This window comes from Thamnophis elegans, chromosome 12, assembly GCF_009769535.1.
Source record: "Thamnophis elegans isolate rThaEle1 chromosome 12, rThaEle1.pri, whole genome shotgun sequence".
In the NCBI taxonomy this organism is placed as follows: Eukaryota; Metazoa; Chordata; class Lepidosauria; order Squamata; family Colubridae; genus Thamnophis; species Thamnophis elegans.
In genome coordinates this window covers 41,077,567-41,093,089 of record NC_045552.1, presented here as the reverse complement: position 1 = coordinate 41,093,089, position 15,523 = coordinate 41,077,567, and the positions used below count along the sequence as shown (strand labels likewise).

The window sequence follows — 15,523 nt, the reverse complement described above, 5'->3', positions numbered from 1 at the left end:
GCAGAATCTGCTTTGCTTTCCAGGCCCTTTGAAGTAAACTTAATAAGGCATTATCTAGAAGGGTTGGACTACAACTCACATCGCATAAGATGAAATATGAGACAAACTGCAGGCCATCTAATTTAGCAAAGACTGATGCTAGAATTGCTCAAAGATTACTTTTTGAAAACTACTTCAAGCCCCAAATTGGTTGCTCTTTGCTGACACCTTTGAAGGATTATTAGGCACAATGTCTTCTGCTAAAGATTTACAGTATATTAGATTAACATGACTGAATCTTCTAAAGAAAGGCAGGTTTTGTTTTGTTTTTCAAAAAGGTTTCCTGTTCTATAGCACCATAGGAACTCAGCAGCTGACTAGCTATTGTTTCAATTGTGCAAAATTAAAAATTATCAAATTGAATACAAAACAGAGCCAAAACACTTTGTGCCAAAGTTTATTTTCCAAAACCTGTTTCATTAACAAAAATGGAGTCTATACAATAGTCTCAACCACTTCCTTGTTTTATATGCTGTCAAGCCCATTAGCGCCAGAATCTTTGAAGTGTTAACATGGCAAACAAAATATTTCAGAAAAATAATGGGGGAGGTGTTTGCTTAAACTGAAAAAGGTTTTGATGGCTAGATGTGTTTTCCAACACTTTTGTAATCTAACATGAGCTGGGCAAAATAAATACTTTGAGAAGTTCAAACAGAAAATTACAATATACTTAATTATATTTCAATGTTGAACAAAAATGTCAACTTAGAAAAACATTTCAAATATGAAAAAATACAAACACTTTTGCAGAAATTCATTAAGCATTTTCAAAACAAAGGTTACATTCCTTCAATAGTGCCTTACAGACACAAAAAACATCTTGGAATTTTAATTGTACTTGGATTTTAGGCTTACAATTACTTCAAATAAGATCTACATACAAGTATCAATCCTGGTAAATTGCAATTTACAACTAAATGATTCAAGTGGTTTTCACTAGAACTACTGTATGAAGTTCACAATAATTTCAGTTACTGAATGAGAGAAATCGGTGTGAATAACCGCACATTTCTATTTTATTCTAATTGAACATTTTGTTATTTGGCTACAGATACTCAGACAACATTCAATAACTTTATCATCTGTCACCCAAGTAATATGGCAACTACTGCTGGTCTTTGTGTTCTAAAAATATGCATTTTGGAGAACCAAAGCAAAAATCTTATAAGGTTTTCCACTTACTGCCTTTGTATTCAACAGTTGGGCATTTTTTTCTGATTATCATTGGCTTGCTATAGGCAAGAGCTGTAGGATAGCAAGGAGACCTCAAACTGCAGGATTTACTTATAAAGTATCTTTATTTCCAGAACAGGTTTGTAACAACCAAAGTAATTGTACTGGTAGTGCAGATACGCATGTTGTAAAAAGAACAACAATGGCTCACAGGTTAGCTAGAATTACAAGACGGACATTCCGCCACAATTTATCCTGCTTCCACTAATATTGGATGTGGGTCATTGGCTCACCAAGTTCACCGACAGAACGGACAGGCAACATTCTCTCTCCTTGGCTGTGCCAATCTGCTTTTGCAAGGAGGCTGTCTGGCACCGAGACAAGCACAGGAGGGGTTCTCCACCAGCTGTAGTTGTGGGATTGGCTTAGCTCATTTTTCCTGGCTCTTCAACAAAAAAAGGCCCTACAAACTAGACACCATGAGAAATGTGAGTTGCATTTTATGTGCTTCTAAAGGGGGGAAGGGGGGGAGTTTAAGGGGCAGAGCTGCTTTCCTAAATACTGCTATTTGTACAGGGAACTTTGAAGCTTTTGGCAAACTTGGGGGTTTCACAACAGAATCAGTACCTAGCCAAGCTTAGCTGAACTAAAAAAAATCCTTAGGGTCAGTCCTTGGATATACTAATTAGAAATTAGAATTAAAAGTCATCAGGTTGTACATTAGATAGGAAGCTACACATACAACACATCCAAATTAGGCTGCCACTTCCACAAAGCTATCCCAAAACGTCTATTTAATCTTCAGGAGTTAAGAGTGACTCAAGGGATCTTTACCTTTTGGCATATTTTTCTTCTTTTGAGCAGTGCCTGTGGGGCAGGTCTTTCCCTCCTCACAGCCTATCAGTATTTTGATCCACACCCTCTTCTACCTGACAACTGTTTAAAAATGAAAGTAAGAAACCTGACCTTTATTATTTCATTTGCCCTTCCAACTCTGCCAATTAAACATCTACATAAGTGTTTCTCAACCATGGCAATCTTTAAGATGTCTGGACTGCAACTCCCAGAACTCCCCAGGTAGTTCTCTGGCTAGAAAAGTCTGGGAGCTGAAGTCCTCCCAGAATTTGCTACGGTTGAGAAACATTGACCTAGATAGAGAAGCTCAAACAGAGGTCAACTGCCAGATACACGACAAATGCCGAACTTGCCCCTGCCATCCCAAGTGAACAGAGCACCTGAGATGGGGGATCTCCAGATCTTGCTCAACAGGAGCCCCCATCAATCTGAGTAATAGTAAAGGATGCTGTAGCATCATCTTGGAAGACTATTCAAAAGCTCCTCACTGCAAGCTTGCTGATGGGTGTGTGTGCTCCACTAATTCAGCCTGGAGAGTTAGATCAAGGCTGAGCTACTTTCACTTCACTCTTGCCTGTTTAAATGGGATCACAATCTTTTTCAGCAGGATTCAAATGCCATTACTACAGTCTGAGTCCAATTCTACCCATGACCTAAAGTCTGCTTTAAAGCTTAGCTAAACCACAAGCTTCCTACGGCTTTTATAGCAAAACACTTGGGGGGGAGGATAAATCAGAGTAACAAAACTGCTGCATGACTGGCTCAGGAATTCTGGGAGTTGAAGTCCACAGGTCATCAAGGGGCCATAGATCCCCACCTCCTGCTCTAAATCCTACAACCATTGGATACACGAATACAAATACATCCAAAGATTTACCAGTTTTGGAGAATACTACAGAAACATCTGTGAAAGACTGGGACAAAAGGAGAAGAGAGACTGCACCAGTTATTACAATATTTAAAATGAGTGTCAGACAGCCATAGAGAAAATTGAGTGACACAATACGTTTTTCAATTGGTACCTGACAATCAAGAAGTCAGAGTACACCAGAATCAGAAGCAACCTTTCTATTTCTAAACATTTTCTAGAAACTGCAGTGAAAACATGTAGTTTCTCTAACTCAAAAATATAATCTTTAGAATGGAAATAAGTGAGCAGTACACAAAGCATTTCAGCATTATCCTCAAAATGTAGACTACTTGAGGAGAAAAGGATTCTCTTTCATTACAAATAAAAAGCACTGATCCACAGTGCATTCTACTCAAAAGCTGATATCCCAACAAATTCTCAAACCACACCTGAAAAAAGAGCAAAACAAACCAAAAAAGCAAAATAAAACCAGATTCTGTACACCCTGTATTCAATTTTAAAGATAACATTTCAACACCCCCCCCCCCAGTCTTGCCTTAAAAAATGGTACTTATCCTTACTATATACAGAGGACTAAAAATATGTATTGTTCTTTGTAAAATGTGTTATTTAAAAAGAGGAACCTTCAATTCAGAACAGACTTTTTCAAGTATGACAAAATCTAGCTTTTCCCCCAGTTTAGGGCTAGCAATGGGATGAGAAGGACAGTCTGACTGGAATGCCAACATGCCAAAGGGAACAACTGTTGGGGAGGGGGCGAAGGTATTTAGAAGATGGCCCAGGGAGACGAGAGGGAAGGCAAAAGAGAGCGGCTTCGGTCACTTCATTTCTGGATGTCATTTTAAGATAGACTATGACCACATACATGCCCACCAGCCTATGAGAGATGTTGTCACCGAGCATGGTGCTGAAATAACACACTAGGGTGCCCAACAGCATTTTCTAGAATCACACTCAACTTCCTAAAAGCCAGAGAGCAGCACAACAATCCCCAGCTCTGCCTAACAGCTTAACATGGAGCTGTGGCTGTGCAAAGGTCCCACCCAAGCATCTGGCCATCTTCAGATCAATCCTGCTTCTTTTGGGAAAAAACTCAAAACCCAATGTTCTGTTAGTATTGTAAGGGGGGAAACAGGAAATGACATTGACATACAAAGCCTTATTAATGTATGTATGTGCAACAGATACCTCCTTTTCTTTTGATAAACATCATCTTTGAATATCTGCAGGAGTTCATTTTGTTCTACTGTCTTCATTTTGGCAAATCATAAAAGCAGTATTGACAACTAAACCCAGGATGTCCCAATTTCAGACTGAGATTACTTGCAAATACGTCCTGCTGGACTTAACTGATTTCCCAGTAAATAATAATGGGCGGCATAAAACAGGCACATTTGTCTTAATTTGGGTTGGTTTTTCCTTTTTCTTTAAATAAAAACCTTAAATTCACCACTGGTCTAAAAAGAACATTGTAACAGGAAGCATCCCCTCTCTTATAGCAAACATTTGAGAACTAGAAACATTTGCAATAAAAATGTTAATGAGTGAAACATTACATTCATTACATTAATCTTCTTTAGCATCACCAGTATGTTTACAAGTATGTGTTCAATACTGGATAGGCAAATGCCAATTTTGAACATGATTTTTCTCCTTAAATTTTATTATTTTTATATACTTCATTGCTGTGGAGCACACAGGATCACAAAGATGGAACTTCCTGGTCCCTCTTTAAAGCAGCAGTGTGTTTTCCTGAGGCCATGAGCAAGAGCCACCACACAATCCTGCAAACTCAAGTGTTGCAGCCAGGTGTTGCATTTGTGCACCAAAGCACCTATTGGGATTTATTCCTGAAAATCTGTACAGCCCTAATGATAACCTAAGGCATTTGAAATCAGGTGTGTTGCGGTCTTAGTTCATGTGCTTAAATCTCAGATTGGAGTGTTCCTGGATTTAGCTGGGATACAGTTGATGGATAACATTCTAGGAAGTTCACCTTGATCTATAAATAAATATATAAAATCAGGGAGAGGGGGCTGTTTTTAAGTATGCACAACATATACACTTACTGTCCAACGTGTCAAGACCATTCAAATATAACAACACTAAAATCACTGTAAACAACCTTTAGCCAACTGGAAGTTGAAAATGGTACAGTTGCCTGTACAATGGTAATTTCTGGCATGAAGACAGAAAATTCCAACTGCGGCAGGTGCAAAAACACTTGCAATAAAATTAACACTGACCACTTACCCAGGTCTACTGTTTTGTTTTGTTTTTTAAAGATCTTGCAATCTTGCAGCAAGGAATTGTAACGCTGCACCTACCATGAGGAAGACAGGAAGATTCCAATTTTTCAATGCAGGGGTACTTCTGCCAAACTGTTTTTTGAGCGCAATTCCTGTCCTGGAGAGTCAGCTCTTCAGTGCAGTCATAAGCACTACCACCCAGGCCGTGGTGCTCTAATGCCAATTTTCCCACTCCCCTCTCTTGTGTCAGTTTAATGGGAGGAGGCAGTTCCAGGACACAGTGGCTGGTCAGGAGATAACAGACAACTCCCACCTTGTCTAATTAAAGGTCTGGTAGCTAAGCAATATTATTTAAACATCACCCAGAGAACTACATACTAAAGATTACTTCCCATTTCAAAGCTAATATTTACAGCTGATACACAACGAGGGACAGATGTGGTTCGAAAACCACTGCTTGACAGAAGAAAAGCAAAATTGCTTATACTGTCTAAAATCAGCTAAAATATAATCTTATCCAGGACTTGGATACGATAAAAATAGAAGCCTCAAATTAAACCTGTTAAAGATGGGATGAAATCCTGATAGAAATCGCACAGTTCAAAGGCGTAAAAAAAACCACATCACCATGTTATCAACTGCAGCTCACGGACGGTGCTATTCACAGGGCCAACTGGACACCATGTTTATTTAGAAGATCACTGTGGAGAGGTGTAAGGAGAATACAATCTTTTGCGTACCTTCTGAGAAAGAGGTTGTTACTGGTTGTGTGTGAACTGGTTAAAGGTTTTGCAGGCACAGGAGGTTGTGCATATTCAGCGTGGCTGAGCTGCAAGTACCTTAAGCTACAGAGAAATTAAAGTCCATTTTTATGAACTGTGCTGGACATGAAATAGAAGGAAGAATTTGTAAATATCAGAAATTTTATACATCAATATGTTGCAATGGGAACATTGTGGTTATTATTTTGAATTATTATAATTACAATAAAATCAGTAAGTACACATAATATTATATCAAGCAATAAGATAACATACTTTCATCTGGAGAGTTGCTCTCTTTCTCTCACTGATGAGATGGATATTGCAAGATGTTCCTTGCTGTAAAATTGCAGCCAGTAAATTTAATAAATTAAACATCATTAAAATTCCATGATTAGACAATCATCTCAGGGAGTTAAAAAGCTTGCTGCTTATATTATGGTTCACATGATCACAATGTCTGTGATAAAATATTTCTAATTATAAAACCCATGTTATTTAAAACACATGTACTGGTCTAAACTGGATTGAAAGAGTGAAAATTGATGGGAAGGCGAGTTTATACAATCTTATATGAGGATTAGTTAAATTAATGCTTGAAAATATCAATTCAAACAAATCCCACAAATAAATTGCTCCAGCTTATACAGGGTCAAAATAAATACTGGTTTGGGGCAAATCTGGAGAATACATTAAAGTCAAAAGCCCTTGAAAATTCACTTTCCACATTTAATTACATGCATCCAGTTTACGTCTTTGTCAGTACATGTTGAAGATTTGGTCTAAAACATTTTTTTCCACTTGCACATTTAATCCATACAAAGTTAGTGGTTACAAATTGCAAACACATATGTAAAAAATGATTCTTTCCTTTAAAAAATCATGTTTAGCTTGACAAAACAAGTATATCCTTTTTGAAGCAGGCTTTTTTTTTTTACATTCTTGGCACAATATTAACAAACACAAAAGACACGTATAGAGAAAAAAAATGGTTTTCTGAGTTTGAACATTCTGATCTGCAAAAAATGTTTTTTTTTTCTTTGTAGTTGCTGTCAATCCCTTTTGCCTAGGAACAAAACCCACAATTTGGCAAATGCTTGAAAGAGCAAGTTCGATTGCCGTATCTTAAGAATATGTGGCCAAAATCTAGGGGAAAATTCTATGAAAGAAGAACCACACTAGTATCATTTGATATCTTTTGTCCTGTTATTGCTGTGGTAACGGGCCTAACACCAGAAGTGATATAAAGGAATCAACTCTTCCATTAATTAGAACTCTTCTTTGATTTTAAAAAGGGATTTTAAATCCAAATTTCTTGTAATTCCCCCTGGTAATACATGCTGAACAAGCTGGGTCAATTCCCATGGTAGTTAATCTATCATTATTGTTATCGTCACCATCATCATCATCACCACCAGTTTTGGAGGAGAGTTGAAAATTATGGACCATCAAGTTGTATCATCACATTATATACGCTCTCCTAAACCGCAGTAACATCTCACATATTTTCAGGAACAATAGTTTGAGATTCTCAATACCAAAGAAATTTTGAGCTGTATATCTTTAAGCGGTAAATATTCATATTTTGAATGTTACAAAGATAAACAACGACAAAAAAAATCCTGCAATTCTGGAGAAATTCTGTCCTTAAAGGTTTACACATTATTTACAATTCTTTCCTCTTAAAAAACGTTATCTTACGGGCATCTTTTCCTTGTCTCCCTTGTTGACAAAAACTAGGCTATGCCATGGATGGACCATTCAGAAATCCACCTTTACAGTTCTTAAAGTGCACCACGGAACGTGATGAAGCACAATGAAAAATGTGTGATGCCCCTTTTCGGGACAAGCAACCTCTCAGATTTACAACTTCTGGCTGACCATTTACTGGGTGTTTTTTTTTTTTTAAGCCAGGATAGAAATCAACTCTCACCAGAGCCAGAAACAATGCTACTCGTATAAAGTATTGCAGCTGTTGCCATTCACACCAGAACCTCACACATTGCTCAGTAATATGCTACCCCGGCACCCCTGGCCCAAGTGTAGCCCTACAGCTGGGCTAAACAATCCCTCCGCTTGGATGCCAATTAATTTGTTTTCCATTCATGGCCAATTCAATTAATGCTAATGGCCCGTTTAATTAAAATTGATTCACAGCATCGGAAAACTCACAGTATAAAACCTATGAATCAGAAGAAGCCAGCCTAGTATGAAGAAAAACAGCTTGGTTTCCTAAGATAACCAGCTTTTTTCACAATGCAGGATTTACTCCTGTCCGAGTAGTTACTGTTTTGGGTAGTCCTTCAGAGTATCTAAAAAGCTTATTGCTCAACTTTGCTCTACAGTGCCCATGATTACATCAGCCACCGAGTTTCAGGGAGAAAATAAATAGAAGTTTGAGGCTGTCCACTTGCTTACTACAGGCTCAAAATTAAAAAAACAAATCCTTCCAAGGATTCCTAAGTAAGCTTGTCTCTAAAAGCAACAAAAAAGTAGGATATTCTTTTTGAACCTGGATGACCTTTAGCTTCAAAACACTTAAATGTCTCGTGGAAAACAGTCTTAACCCCATCCAAACCCACACATGATTTCAGACCATAGGGACTGTTATAAAAAGAATCTCTAAAGCACAGCAATTAAAAGTAATTTTATAGTATACGCGGAGCAAGTATGAGCTCTGGCAAAGGCTGCAGTCTGAAAGTTTCATCTTCTCTGTACCAATTTGCTTGTCAAAAGAGTCTTGTTGTTTTGGCAGGTCTACATAAACTGAATCTGTAACAGAAGAAACAAAGCCAAATTAAAACTATTAACAAATGGACTCAAGTTATTCAGGAGTTTCCAAAAAATCAGAAAAATTGAGTTAAATGAGAGTTGCAAAACATTAACGTGTTTTGCCCTTGCAATGGTTTTTAGCACCACCAGATAATGATAAGAGTCACTGCTGAGAAAGGCCATAGCATTTTTAATTTTTTTTAAATATATCACTTTCATAAGACTGTTTGGTTCAAAGGGAGGTAGAGATGAAGGAAGCATTCACCTGCCAAAGGTGCTTTTCAAAAAGCAACTAGACTTATTTGCCAAACTAGACATTCACTTGCCAAATCCTGAAAAACAATCCTGAAGGCCAACTTCACGTTCTAATGGCACTTTCTGTTTTTCACATCTAGCCTCCGTTGCAATGCTACTCTTATTACTGATTATGTGTTTCCCTTTCAATTTTTGTCTCAAAGCCATTGCAAGTGTTTTGTTAATTTCCACCATTTCTATTTGTTTTCCTTCAGCTCCTCACCCAACTCTCCACAATCTGCAAACCAGTCAGAATCTAATTTCTTGCTATCCTTTGTTTGATGTCTCAACTTGTGAAAGGCAGGTTTTTAATTTGTTATTGTTTTCCCTCTCTTTCTCTGCCTGGGTTCTCCTGGGATTTTAGGATTCTATTGTTTCTTTTTCCTCTTCTATGTACTGCTTTTAATCCACTCATAATCTCACTGTGAACTGCTAACCAACTCTTATTTAAAATCTTTCCAAAAAATTTGAATGAGCTAAGGACCCATCAACAAACCACTAAAGGGGTTGTGGCAAAATGCCAATAGCAAAACATTTTAACATTCACATTCTCCTTTAGGGGGGGGGGGGGGGGAACCACTACTAACCTGTGTTCCAGAGATAGGTGCAAAAGGATTGTTTGGCCTTAGACCAGTCTGGGTATAAATCATGGGCTGAGGAGTCATAATAGGGGCAGTTCCAATCTGAGTAGGTACCTGAAGATAGAAGAATGAATGAAGTCATTTGTTGCCCTCTCAGCTTGAAAAATCACAATGTAATTCAATGTAAAGTCACAAATGTGAGCCAAACAATGGTATACAGCAGGGATCTCCAGATCTTTCCCAGCCAGGGGTCATGCTGTCTGGGGAATTCTGGGAGTTGAAGTCCACAGGTCTTAAAGTTGCCAAGTTTGGACATCTCTGCTCTACAGCATAATCTTCCATTCAGGAGACACCATGAGGATTTTCCAAAGGACCATCTTTGCACAACTCCTGGAACAGCTGCTGCATGTGCATTCACTAAAGGTGACACCCTTTAGCAGGCCACCACTGCACAAGAAAAAGATAGCAGCTCTTCTTACTAGTTGTTCAAGGATAGTGAGGCCAAACTCTAGCAACCGTCACCTTCATTGTCTTTTCTAGTCTAAGTAGAACCAAATTGTATTTTAGTAACTTTGTTTGAAAAATTAAAAGGGGGGGGAAGGTATACTCATATTCCCAACATATAGTCATGATGACCACCTATCAGTCCTGAACCTTTGTACTGTACCCAGAATTATTTAGCTGTGTTAGTTGTATTCATAATGCCCTTGAATGGCATTCAGAAGCTTCAATTAGCACAGGATGGAGCTGCACAGATAATAAATGGTGCTGGTTACTCAACACGTGAACCATCATTAAGCCGAGAGCTGCACAGGTTGCCAGTATGCTTCTGGGTGAAATTCAAGATGCTGACTGTCATAGCTTGGGTTACTTGAGGGATAATCTTTTTCCAGTTGTTTCCACCATCAGTCTAGTAGAACAAGGATGCTCCGAGTTGGTTAATAAGGAATGCTGGTTGGCAAGGTGTGCCTTTTGTGTCTTAGCACTTGCCCTATGGACCATTTCTCCTCCAGGTATTAGGATGGCTCCAACCCATCTGACAAGGCCCCCCAAATGTGTGAAGGATCTGATCTTCTGTTTGTCCTAGCATCTTTGTATTTGCAATGGTTTTTTTTAAATGTTTTAAAACGTTGTTTTAAAAATCACTTCTTGAGATGGCTTTCTGCACCAATAAACAAATAATTATATATATCTGGGGTTCAGTCAAGATTGAATGATCAACATGGCTCAACAATATTCAATCTCATCCAAATATTTATACACCGAAACGTCTGCGGCATATTTACTCATTAGTTTTGTTTTGATCATTATGGGATAGTCAGGCAATATTTAATCTTTGTTTCTTATTTAGGATTTATAAAAAATCCTAGCACAGTTTTCCATTCTGCAGTTTTACTGTTCAAATATGTCTGGTGCTTAATATAAAGATCATGAATCTTGCATAAACTTCCTGAGTAAGCAGATGCTACCCAATGCAGAACATGTTAAGCCGTCAGGTGCAAAAGGACCACATGTGAAGTTGCAATTAAACATTTATTACTCTTGCCTGTGCACAGGAATCTACTCAACTAATGTTTAGCACTGTTTTGGCACTTAAAAAAGTTAAAGGAATTTAAAGTGGGTTGGACTTAGTCCGTTTGAGGCTACATAGAGATTCTAGGATTCCTTTTTTAACTCTGCCTCCGCATTCTGTCACTCCTTCACTACATAACTTTAGAAAATCAGACATTAAATCTGGGGGTGGATGGAGGGGGTATCTCTATCATATAAGATAAACCTATCAACCCTGAATAACTTACCATTCCATACACAGGCACTTGAGGTGTATTTACTGGGTAGGTTACTGGAGCAGGTACCTTTGATGGAAGAAGAAGAAGAATCTGCATGTAACATTTAACTATTGCCTTTTTTGAAATGCCAAACAAGCTACTTGAAAGACATATTTTAATAAGTCTGGTTGAAGAAAAAAAAACCTGGATCATAGCACAGAAATGGGGAAGGAAAAGAGATACGGCCAAGGCTCACTCATTTAATAGCAAGTTACCATTTACAGTTCTGCAAGTTGAAAATAGGAAAAAGTGTCAAAAGAATTTTCAGGGTAGTTTTGCTAAAATCAATCAGCTTCTTTGCATTCTGGCCAACATTAAGCGTACTGCAAGAGACTTTTCTTCTATACGCTATACGTAAAGTTCACATTTTAAAAGCCAAAAAATTAAAATAAATAAATACATAAATACTGCCTTGAATTGAATTTTTTAAAAAAATATATAAAAAAAATGTAAGCACATACCATCTGTGGAGCAGGAGGTACAGGAACAGTATTCCACGTAGTTGAGGTGCTTGTTTTTGCTTGCCAGTTGTTACCCCCAGTCAGTTTCTTCTCTGTAGGCTGATTCCACTGCATATCAGATCTAAAGGGAATTTGTACAAGAAAAGCAGTTTTATTCAGCAACCCAGCAAGGCTTCTGCCACATTCTCATCATTACAATTAGGAGCAAGTCAGAAAAACCTCTGAACAAATGCTTGCATTCCTCAGATTCGTTGATTTGATTCTCATTCCACCTTTATAACTCAAGGTGCCAAATACTTCTGCTTCCTCCACAAAGCCCTGCAAGTTGGGTTGGATTGAAAGAACAGGACTGGTCCAAAGTCATCCAGCAAGCTTTCATACTTAAAGCTGGACTAGAACTCAATCAATCAAATCTTTACTACAGACACAGACTAGCATAAGAAGAGTTGAAATAATTTTTTTTTTATAATAATGTTTCAGCTATTTAAAATGTTTGCGTATTTCTTTCTTTTTTTAGCTTTTAAAATTATTGTTTGTATTCTATCCTTCTTAAGTTGGTCTGTGTCCATAAAAAAGATTTAATTACTTGATTGGACTGGAATTCATTCTCCTGGTTTCTAAGCTAGCACCTTAACCACCATGTCAAACTTTATTTTTTGGTAAAAATAGGTATGAAAAAGTGGTGTCGTTTTAATACACATTTTTGCTTGGAAAGGAACTGGATGGAGGGCATTTTGGTTATCATTTAATTTACCTCAGAGCCTCTCCTACCACTATGCATCAAATTGTGGGCTGGACCAAGAGAAAATAAATAAATAAATAAATAAATAAATAAATAAATAAATAAATAAATAAGTAAGTAAATAAATAAATAAATGGCATTCAAAATTTGTCCAACCCCATATTAATGCCTAGGCTTCTTTCCACGGCCATTTTGATCACATCTCATGCCCCAAATTTCTGCAAGCCAGGCAAAATAGGAAGCCAAAAATTTATTATGAATTTCAGAGATCCAGTTGTGGCTCATAATCAGCTCAACCACTTGAACATTTTGGAGATGGGTATAGTTACAGTTTTCACTAAAGTTGGAACTCCTCACCGTGTTTCCCCGAAAATAAGACAGGGTCTTATTTTCTTTTTATCCACAAAATATGGCTTGAGCCTTATTATTAAGGGAGGGTTTATTGTTTTGGGGTAGCTGGGCGGCTGCTCTCTTGCGAGCGGGCTCCCAAAGAGCCGGGCACAGCCTCAGGAGCGAATGGCTGTGTTGCGCTGTTGCAGCAGCGCAACACAGCAACCATGACACGACCACACTCATGAGCAGCCACCCAGCAAACCCCCTTTCCAGCCGGGCACAGCGCCATTAACTGACTTAGGGGTATTGCCAAGCCGCGAGTGCCTGTTTGCCACCACCCGGCTCCCACGGCTTGGCGCCTTTGAAATGGCAGTGAGTGGCGCTCCGCACAGCTAGAGAGGAGGGGGTTGCACGAGTGGCTGTTCCGCTCTCGCTTGCGTGACTCCCAGCCTCAAGATGTCCTGGCCGAGCTCTCTCCGCAGAGCCTGGGCACCTCCATTGATGTTTCTGCCGCCGCCGCAAGGCTTTTACTGCGGCTTCCAAACCGAGTTTTCCAGCAGTGGCCACTCTGGGCGTATGCTCTATGGTTGTGGGCCAGCTGCCGATAGAGCAGCCCATGAGGCTGTGCCCGGTTCTTTGGGAGCCCGCTCGCAAGAGAGCAGCCACCCAGCAACCCCCCTCTTCAGCTGGGCACAGAGCCGCTCACCAACCTAGCGGTATCCCGAAGACGCTAAGTAACGCGATCACCTTTGCCTCCCTCCCGGTTCCCACGGCTCGGCACCTTCGGAATACCTCTAGGATGGTGAGGTGGGGGATTGTGCAGGGGGCTTATTTGCGGGGGAGGGCTTATATTTTTGTCCACCAGAAAAATGTGGCATGGCCTTATTTGTAGTTTGCTATTTACATACAAACTGTTGGTCCTAGAAAAACACTACCACATTCTGAATACCTGTATATACAGCATAATGTATAATATATATACAGAAAACCCGTTTGTTTAACTGACTACAGGGGGGTGGGGGAGATTGTTAGAAGAAAACATCCGTTAAGCATACATATTTAACATACTTTGTATATCCTATGCATGCATAAAATGGAAGTTTGCACATGAGCAGAAATATGTAGTGCATGGACAGGTATTTTTCTGCTGCATTTGAAGTTTGCTAAATGGAAAAGCATTACACATTGAGGCCTTTGGTGTGTTAATGCTTGCATGTATTTTTCCCCCTCAAGGTTAAAAGGAATTGGTTGAATACCCCCCAAATTCACAAACTTTTCATTTTCACTGTTCAAATGATGCTATTCAAGTGGGTAATTTTCTGATTATGAGATCTCTGTTTGATCAACTAGAACAGAAACCTACTAGCAAGCAGTTGACTATGTGCTTTTAACTGGCTGTAAATGTTCAAGTATGTTCACTTAGGCATTACTTTGGCTAAACATGAAACGTTACAATATTTGTTTCAACATAATGTAGCAATCTTTTTCAACTGCTGGCTTCCTATAATTATTCTGCTGCAGTGATCAGATTGTGGAAAGCCGGATTAAAAATATCAACTTAAATTTAAAAACTGTTTATCAATATATAAGCAATTATTTTGAGATAAAAATATGTATGTGTTCTCACTTTTTGGGTGGTGTCCCTCCAAATCCAAGATCTGCAAGAAAACCCATCAAAATAATTTAATTTTTAAAAAAGGAGGATTGCTTTAAATAACAAATGTGGAAATACATTTTTTTAAAAAGTTTTGTACTTACTTCCTACTAGATTAGCAAGTGATGAGTCAAGGTCATTGGCCAAAATCCTTCCACTTTGTTGCCCAATTACATTTCCTCTCTGATTTTGTGCAGCTACTGTTGGTTGTAATACATCATCTGAAAATTAAGGGTAATTCATTAAGAATTAAATCACGCACAGGCAATTTTATCTTGGCCTCCTAAAAATATAAGATACATAGAACAGAATTGGAATGGACCCTAGAGGTCTTCCAGTCCAACCCCTTGCTCGAGCAGGAGACCTATTTCAGACAAATGGCTGTCTAGTCTCTGCTTAAAACCCTCCAGTAATACGACACCCACAACTTCTGAAGGCAACTTCTGTTCCACTGCCTGATTGTTCTCACCTTTAGGAAATTTCTCCTTAGTTCTAGGTTGCTTCTCTCCTTGGTTAGATTCCATCCACTGTTCCTTGTCTTGCCTTTTGGTGCTTTGGAATATGTTGACTCCCTCCTCTTTTTGGCAGCCCCTCAAATATTAGAACACTGCTATCGTATCTCCCTAGTCCTTCTTTTCACTAGAGTAGACAAACCAAATTTCTGCAATCATTCTTCCTAGGTTTTAGCCTCCAGTCCCTCATCATCCTTGCTGCTCTTCTCTGCACTCTTTCCAGTGTTTCAATGTGATCGATCTCATTCTTTCATAGTAGAATTTTCAATCTTTTCTTTTTACAAGTAAGGCAGGGACGTGCAGTCACTAGAGGCAGGGGAGGCGGGGCCTCACCAGTCTCCTCAGGAAAAGGAAAGAATTTTAAAGATTTTTTAAAAAATATTTAAAGCCAAGGTAG

General features: G+C 38.7%; 1 protein-coding gene across 2 annotated transcripts in view; it reads right to left on the bottom strand.

Moving 5' to 3' along the window:
• Positions 1–422: 422 nt before the first annotated feature.
• The window catches only part of LOC116515865 (phosphatidylinositol-binding clathrin assembly protein-like), a 46,970-nt gene continuing 31,869 nt past the window's right edge, over positions 423–15,523 (bottom strand). For both annotated transcript variants that reach the window (XM_032228150.1, XM_032228149.1), the window contains 6 exons: positions 14,719–14,835; positions 14,588–14,618; positions 11,886–12,006; positions 11,395–11,451; positions 9,602–9,709; positions 423–8,720 (listed from right to left, as the gene is read on the bottom strand). In XM_032228150.1, coding sequence (XP_032084041.1) covers positions 8,706–8,720; positions 9,602–9,709; positions 11,395–11,451; positions 11,886–12,006; positions 14,588–14,618; positions 14,719–14,835 — 449 coding nt within the window. In that variant the 3' untranslated portion in view covers positions 423–8,705. The remainder of the gene's footprint in view (positions 8,721–9,601; positions 9,710–11,394; positions 11,452–11,885; positions 12,007–14,587; positions 14,619–14,718; positions 14,836–15,523) is intronic.